This window comes from Buceros rhinoceros, unplaced genomic scaffold (assembly GCF_000710305.1).
Source record: "Buceros rhinoceros silvestris isolate BGI_N320 unplaced genomic scaffold, ASM71030v1 scaffold13284, whole genome shotgun sequence".
NCBI lineage: Eukaryota > Metazoa > Chordata > Aves > Bucerotiformes > Bucerotidae > Buceros > Buceros rhinoceros.
In genome coordinates, this window is record NW_010407763.1 from 61,539 (window position 1) to 70,307 (window position 8,769).

At 43.1% G+C, this 8,769-nt stretch overlaps 1 protein-coding gene across 1 annotated transcript in view; it reads right to left on the reverse strand.

The window, feature by feature from the left end:
• The window catches only part of SYNE3 (spectrin repeat containing, nuclear envelope family member 3), a 34,126-nt gene extending 30,257 nt beyond the window's left edge, over positions 1 to 3,869 (reverse strand). The window contains exons 1-3 of the mRNA XM_010134616.1: positions 3,726 to 3,869; positions 679 to 851; positions 9 to 244 (exon numbers count right to left, since the gene is read on the reverse strand). Of these exons, the coding sequence (XP_010132918.1) occupies positions 9 to 244; positions 679 to 851; positions 3,726 to 3,869 (553 nt within the window). The remainder of the gene's footprint in view (positions 1 to 8; positions 245 to 678; positions 852 to 3,725) is intronic.
• Positions 3,870 to 8,769: the final 4,900 nt, after the last annotated feature.

The window sequence follows — 8,769 nt, forward strand, 5'->3', positions numbered from 1 at the left end:
GGGGTCACCTATCCTGCTGTACAAGGAAGCAGCTTCCTCTAGCAGCCTTTCCAGCAGGACTGACTGATTTAAGACATCATTCAGCAGAACCTGAGCATGGCCCAGCTGCCACTGCTTCTCCTTTAAGCCAAGCTGCAACTCAATGTCAGGCTCCAAGGTCACTCTCATGTTGTGAATCCATGCGTAAAACTCATCTTGGGCTTTCAGGTACTCACTCCAGTGCAGCCAGACCCACTCAATACGGCTGTTGGGGAGAGCAAGACAGATGAGTTAGCTGAAATGTGACCGGTAGAGACTGGCAAGCTCAAAAGGCCCTTCAAAGCAAAGGGCAAGGTTCTTAGCAATTTTAAGATGCTCTGACTTCAGAGGGTCAGGATTCGCTTCCCAGGTCCTCCCTGCTCAGGGTAGCGAATAGTCTGTACGAGGCTCCTGTGCCTGGCCAAACTGATCATTCCAGACCATGAGATGGGCTGGGCTGTGAAGGCAGAGAGCACTGCGGTCCCATCGACTCCTTCACGCCACACAGTCCCTCACATGCTCATGGGAATGGGATTAGAAGTGACTGTATCTACAATCTAGGCAGAAGAGAGAGGTAGGAAACTCTGAAAGCACTGGGTGAGACAACTGCCTCAACACACCAAAAAGCAGTCTCATTGCACAAGAGCATGTTTGTCTTACCTGTGACAGTGAGTAATGTATATGGCTGTCTCTTCCCACAAGGCTTTAATGTCTTTCAGTTTAGACAGTACCTCATGCTTCTTATCCTCACCGATGCTGCGAAGAGCAGCATCTGCCTTCACAAGAACTAAGTCCATCTTCAAGCTGCCTTCTGGTTCCAGAGCACGGATTTTCTATGAGAAAAACAAATGAGACTGAAAGTATGAAAAGAAAGCAAGTGTAATTGATGAAATTTAAACTTTGTTTTTACCCAGAAATCATGAAGTCCCTGTTGCAAAGCTTCTCCTGAAAGAAAAATACGAACTTTTCTTCAGACTTGTTTATTCTTAAACATTCTAAAGGACTGAATTGAAAATCACATAGCAGTTGAAAAATGTTTGTTAGCTACAAAAAAACAGATCAGCTTATATCAAATGTCTGTGGCTGTTATAAAGTTGCTGTTATGAAGTTATAGCACTATACTGCCACATGCCAGTTCTTCCCCACCTGCCAAAGAGCACAGAGGCAATCTCTATAAGGTACACTGGAACGTCTCAATGTTAAGCTCCACTATATGAAATCCTGAAGCATATTAAGAAAAGCTTCCTGCTTCAAATAAAAGTTGGCTCAGAAAATAAGCCAAGAGAAATTAACTAGTGGAACTTTCTGCATGCTACCAAATTTTGCTTTGACTCTAAATTGCTAAGTTACGAACTGGTGAAAACGTTTATCTTACACAAATCATAATGTCAAGAACTGAACATTAAGCCATCTAATTTCAAGTAGACCCTATTACTCTATTTCTCTACTCAGAAGTGGAAAATCACAAGTTCTGTACAATGTAATAGATTAATTATGTCCCAAATTGGACGTCAGCTTTCAGTATCACTTTATTCAAACTTCTGATATAATCAGATCAGCTTCTCTTGCTGTTCCTCCACAGACTCCTGGCAAAGTGCAGGCTTAAAAGTTTAAAGGAAAAGACTTCTATAATGAAAATACCGAGAGGTCCAAAGTCAGCAACTAATTTTGGAAAGATCAGGCCTATGGAATTTGTTCAAAAAAATAACCTCATTTGTTGCAAAGGTGAGACCAAATCACAGGCCTTTGGATTTCCAGTCTCATGTTCTAAGAAAAGATTCTTTTGGCATGTACACAGCACATTTGCATGTGACGTACAAACAAGTATTCTGATGAACTATCTACTATGAAAAGTGTGATTAGAAGAATCCAGGAAAGCAGGGCAAAGGTTAAGGCTGAGAAAGGAAATTAAAGCCATACCTATCACCTGACAGGAAAAATTTAAGAGTAAAGCTGTGTTCTAAGCCTGATATTTTTCCAGTAAGTGAAAGCAAACAACAGCCGGAGAGGAAGCAGCGGCTAAATCTATTTTTTAAATTATTTATATCTTTGGCAGGCATTTTCATTAACAAGTTAACAGAAAATAAAACACAAGAAGGAAGCATGAAAAAAAGAGGCAAACTAGATGCAAAAAAGGAATTGCAAAATGATCACTGGATTTGGAAAGAGCCAACAGGTGAAACAGCGAGCACGTCACAAGGATGCGTGAGCTGGACAGGGAAACCAGGCCCGGAAAGGAGGCGGGATGAGGGAGGTGGATACAGTAAATACAAGAAGAGAGAACAGACACTTGTTTTTCTTTAGAATGATGAATTTCCACAGTCTGAATTGAAAAAAAAATGTTCTAATGTAGTATTTTGCATATTATAGACCTCCTCTAGAGCCCACAAAAGTCAACAGGCTTCAGTTCAGGCCATATTAAACCTCTAAACATTACCTCTTGTTATCTGTGCCATGACTGCAGCCTCTTTGCCAAACTACTCCTCCCCCTACTCAAGTTTCTGTGTCTCTTGCATGTTTTTTGAGACTGTACATACCATTATTTCCCAGACAAAAGGAAAGGGTGAAAATAATTTAAGGGCAGAAATAAAACTATAGACCAAGAGGAAACACTTCAGTTTCATGACTGACATGCAAGTCTAGCCATCATCCATCACTGCATGAACAGTCTCTCTACTATGCCAAAAGCGAGATTCAGCCTTCAGTGAGCCACAGTTAAGGAAGATGGTTGAAGACACTGCTGTACCATCATGTAAACTACCTCATCCTCCAAGGAAGCCTGCAATGTTTCTGAGGAGTTGTTAAACTTCAGTAGAGGCAGTTCAAATATGAGTGGTCACACAAAAAGAGACTTTTGGGTAAATAATGATTGAAATGATCTGGCCATTTAATTTAAAGAACAGACTAGTTGCAATTAAAAGTAATTTCAATGTTAATCATAGAAATACCAGCACCCCCTTCAATCACAAATGGGAGAGATGGGACAAACAGAAGTGTTTCATTCTCTGAGATTACAAGAACAAGATAACAACTAGTGAAATTGAAGTTAATGAATGTGAAACCACGGTAAGAGAGCGGGCACAATCTGCAATGGGATGTCTGTGAGAAGAGTTATATAACAGATTAAGTAAGATCAGAAAAAAATGAAAACATTTACCTTTTCATTAGACAGATTATAAAGAGAAGCTGCAAACCCTCTTACCATCAGGATTTATGGAAAAGGACAAGGGGATTACTCTAGAACAACCCATTGCTAGGACACTGCAATCTTTCTCTACCAGTGCCAGAGTACTGGAGGAGATGGAACACTAACATGATCTCATACTATATGTTGGACTCCTGCAAATCACCATCTCATAATTGCAAGCAGCTACTCGATTGTTTCAGGTTTGAGCATGCTAATAGAAGAATATAAACATTCTAGCCAGCCAAACCTGCTGCTAGTTTTCCAAATCAATCTGAAAAGCTTGGAAGACTGTGATATCAAATTGCCACCATCCTCTTTCTACAATGTCAGTAAACATTTTGCAGATGAAAAACTTACAAAAGAATACTGATGTAAACCCATCCACCCAGGATCAATATTCCAGCAGGCAGGGGCAGCTGACAGTTTCCTAATGGAAAACTCCAGAGCTCACAGCAATAACTACTGTAACAATGGCAGCAGTGACAACCACCTCTGAACAACTGCATCACTCTTCTCTTACCTCAGTCTCTCTCAGTCTGGCTTCTAGAGCAGATCGAGGTCCCTTGGTGTTGTCATTGACCCTCAGTCTCTCTTGGATGGCTTTCATCCAAGCTTCTGCATTCTCCACGCTACTGTCAAATTCATCCTGTAGCTGTTGAGTCATTGCATTCAAAGAAACTGAAAGGAGAAGAAACAGGGAAGTAAGCAGAGTTTGATATAAGACCTAAACAGAAATGCATTCAAGGCAATCTAAATGATTTGTGGCTTTCCTTTTTAATAATACTACCAAAAAATGTAGCAGCATCACGATTCAGTTGAGCACAGAGAACACATTCACACTGCAGCTTTCCCAAATGAAAACATACCAGGAAGCAAAAAGAAGGTGGGGAACCGTGGGAGGCTCCATTACCGTGAACTGATTTAATTCAAAGCTTTCAAATGAGATTAATCTGGTGTTTGTGGTGTATTCCAGATTGGTTACACCAATCACAAACACCTTCTGTTTCTTCCCAGAGCCTAGTAAGCACAAAATTCTCCCTGCACTGTTTCAGGCTCATGTACAGAGCACCTGACACCAGACTAGCAGAGCACTTCAGCACATGCTTAACTTGGAGGTATATAAACCCTTTAAAGCTGGTGAGATCAGGATCAGATGCTTAGGCCTTCAGTCAACTTGTTCTGATAAGACCATGGAGAGGTTATCTGAACGCACATGCAGTGAATCTAGAACAGGAACTGGCCAGCAACTGCCAAGACAAATCACTCACAAACCATTGCATGGGAATATCAACACTGATGGATTTCTTCTTTTGCCATCTCTTTTATTCCATACCAGGCTCCAAGTTTTTAATTTTCCCCTCCCTCTCTCTTGTTCCCCCTTCCCAATTAGTGGAAGGGTATTATGGTTGGTTGCTCTGTTGATGTGCTTTTGTGTCTTCTCTCTTTAGATCATAAGCTCTCTCCTGCCTGGACGGCCTCCTTTCTGCCTGTACAATAGAGGAGTGCCATCCTATGCTCGCCCTTAGGCACTGCTGTACTAGACTTGACTAATAAGGATGAATCATAACAAAGCCCCCTGTAGGTCAGCTCTGCTGAAGGGAACAGAAAAATAGCCATTGACATTAAATGGTTTTGGATCACATCCTACAACTACTGCCAGCCAAGCAGTCAGTGTCCCTTGTGAATTAAAATATTCTTCCTTTTTGTTATTCATCATTGAAATACTTTTGCAGCACGAAGTTTGAAGCTTAATTACTGAACCAAAGTTTGTTATGCAGAATTCAGTTCCACAGCAGCTCCCTCAGCTTCCATGAAACAATTCATGTGAAAGAAATTGCTTGGAGACAGGGGTAGAGCATGGCTCTTGGTGAAGCTAGACCAGTGGTGTTTTGTAACCACTTTAGCTCTCAGCAGCTTAACCGTTACAAGGGAGAGCCACCCTTCTTCTGCCTACCAGCAGAAAGCTTCCCACCATCCTGCAGGTTCCTGTTCATGAGGCAAAAGGATTCATGCAATACTAGGTGTCCTGCCCTGTAGCTCCCAGTGTAGTTTCTTCCACAGTAGACCTGAGGAAACAAGACTTTAATGTTCACAACACTGATGTCTGGCCACAAAACCAGTCTAAATTGTTCCTTCCCAGCCTTCAGAAGGCTTTATGCTCAACAGGTCTCAGAACAGAGAGAGAGAACTGCACCTAAGGAGTAGCCACTGCACTAACCGTGGGGATTACTGGAGCAGAGGATGGGTCAGATCCCTATGCACAGACAAGCAGAGCTGCATTTACATGGAAGAGGTAATTCCTTGCTAAATAACAGATGTCAGATGGAGCAGAATCCAAAGCTGAGACTCTCAGAGCTAGAGTGCAGTTTAAAAAAGTGTGACCTCACCTTCAAAAGATTAAAGAATAGAACAGGATGTTCTGGATTTAATGAGGGTGTTGTGGCACGGGGCAGCTACACCCTCCCTCAAATATATAAAAGAAGTACGGGATATATAACTAAGGCTAAAATCATTGACTTACATCACAAGAGTCCTAAGGATGATGCCAGCTAAAGGAGTGGATTGCTAGATAGTAATGTTGCTCTCCAGCTATGACTGGTCCAGAACCGATGTTTCTGAACTGTAACAATCCAGCCCTCAGAAAAGATCACACATCTCTTTGTAGCTGACTGATCAACTCATTTTCACAGTAACATTTCTTGTTATATCTGGCAGCTGTAAAGGGACTGTCCCCTAAAACTTTCCTTGTTACATACATACACTTCTAGGCAAATAGTTTCTGAATATGCGAGTGTAAACTGTGGCAATTCCAGTTATGCTGTTGTGAAACAAAAAACTCATGGTACATTTGCTGGGTAGACTCTGATGAGAAGTGGCATTTGTTTCCTAGGAGAGCTTTCTATTTCTGGCAACATCCATATCATATTTAAAATTGGCTTCAGGACTCCAGTCATGGAGTAGCCAACACAGAACATTATGTTATCCTAGTCCTATTTCTTACAAAAAGTAGTGGGCAAGCAAACATGGTTATGAAGCAGTGCCAGACCTACTATCATCTAACATGAAGAAAACCCCACTCACACTCTGCCCTCATGCTGCTGTCCTCTGAGGACAAGGATTTTCTGTCCAAAAACCACAGATACACAGACCCCCATCCCACACACAGGCATTCCACATAAGCAGCCAATGCAGGAAGGCATGAAAGATGTTTTTTTCAATACTGAGATCACCAGTTTGCAAAGAAAGAGAAACACTTTGCTACTCCAACTGCCTACATAACATCACTGACTGATGTTGACCAAGTAATTCCTACACTTAGCACCACACAGATGATTAAATTCAGCACAGACTCTGATCCAACATCCAGATGGATTTTGTGGTAGTTATGACCTGCAATACCTAACATGGATCTGGACTGCCCCTTGAGTCCAACTGCATCCTGTCCTCCCTTGTTTCTCCAGCCCGGCAGCCAGACCCTGGCTGAAGCAGGGAGTTACAGTGTCCCAGTCCTTTGTTCTGGAACCCGCTCACCCTTCCCAGGCATTAAAGGCATGGGTTGATAATCTGCAAGGAAAAAACATGTTTTCTGACTTACTGTCTGCTTGGGAGGAAGAACACTGTTGACTATCCAAAATTTTGAAGCTGGGCAATATCTGCAATTTCTTTGCAAACGCTCCAAAAGCTGGGATAAATGATTACTTGATAAGTGTCAATGAGTCAACAGTACTTACCTCATTTCTGAGGCATCACTGGGACTAAATGATTGAGCAATACTTCTGAAGATTAAATCCAGGGCTCCGATCAGTACAAGAAATACAAAGGAGACAGAACAGCTCCCGGAGCAGACCTGAGCTGTTCAGGTGTGCAAAGCCAGCATACACAGACCTGCAACAGCAGCAGACCATTAGGGCCACCTGTACCGTGGTGTGACAGGTCCTGTCCCAGGACCCATGCCCAGTCGCTAGGACCCACTGTGTCAGGGAAAGCCTCCCCTTAATCACGGGTGCAATCCTCTGAGCAATTTGTACGAAATTATTTTTATCATTGTCATTTTCAAATATATGTAGCTGTTCAAAATAGCTTTTCATTTTAACGCCACTTGAATTGGTGTATTAATTCATACTGTGGAAGGTGTATTTATACTGCAGAAAGCATTTAGCGCCTCTATGCATATGTTACCAAATGAGGGTAATAACTATGCATCAGAAATTCTGGCATAGATAATGGGATGCTGAGCAAAACCAAGTTTTCTTCGTCCAAAAGCAGTAACACAGTTACTTAGTAGAGGTAAGGAAGAAGCGTGTTTCAGGGTGCTGAACATAACTGATCCAGGACGGCTCCTGCAGCATTTCCAGAGGTTTTAATGCGTGCTTCAGGAACAGGAAAATGTAAGACACAGATTAACTTCTGTTTAGCTGAGCCTCTCCCACCACATTAGTCTTCCTACATTCTCTGCATCACTCTCAGTGGCCCCCAAAACACCGGCTGGTAGTGTCTGGGTAGACATGCTTTTCAGTGTCACAGAAGGCACAATGCCTCAGCCTAGATGCTCTGCCAGCCCCACTGCGCACCCACAACACAAGCAGGGCTTGTACTGGGCTGCCTGTGACTCAGTTACCACACACGGGTTATCTGTACCTTTGGAAGAGGGAAAGATGGACTCCTGTAGCAACACACTCCTGTCTCAAGTCAGCATCAGTCCTCTGCCCCTCTCTCATCTAGGCACAAAACCATTTAGCGAGAAGGGAAGTCAGAGGACTGCAACCCACCACCTGTTCCCAAACTCCCTGAGGAGAAGGGGCAGCTGGCAGGGTGCTGGGGGCACAAGTGCTGTCTCCCTAGCTTGCCGGTGGACCACAGGCTGAGTAACCCAGTATGAATTAAAGAGGTAATAAAATAAAATCATACATCACAGAATGGTTTGGGTTGGCAAGGACCTTAAAGATCATCTAAGTTCCAACCCTCTTGCACTATACCAGGTTGCTCGAAGCCCCATCCAACCTGAGCTTCATGACTTCCAGTGAGGGGGCATTCACAGCCTCTCTGGGCAACCTGTTACAGTGTCTCAAACCTGATCTTCTCCAACAGTGGGCAGTTCTTCATTCTCCGAGCCCCTCGCTTTGTCTTCCGTGACTTGGTGGTGTGGCTGCAGAACTGGCTGGTGAAGACCAAGGCAAAAAGTCATTGAGTACCTCAGCCTTTTCCATGTCTCAGATAACCGCATCTTCTGTTTCCTTCTGGAGAGGGCCCACATTTTTCCTAGTCTTCCTTTTATCACTGATACACCGACAGAAGGTTTCTTCTTGCCCTTGATGTCTCTGGACAGATTTAATTCTACCAGAGTTTTGTCATTCCTAACCCGATCCCTGTCTGCTCAGCCATCTTCTGTTTCCTTCTGGAGAGGGCCCACATTTTCCCGTCTTCTGCTCATCCCCAATGAATCCTATAGAAGCTTTTCTTCTTGCCTTTGGTGACTCCCACCAGATTTAATTCTATCAGGGCTTTACCTTGCCTAACTCATCCCTGGTTACTTGGACAATTTCTCTGTATTCCTCCCAGGCTAC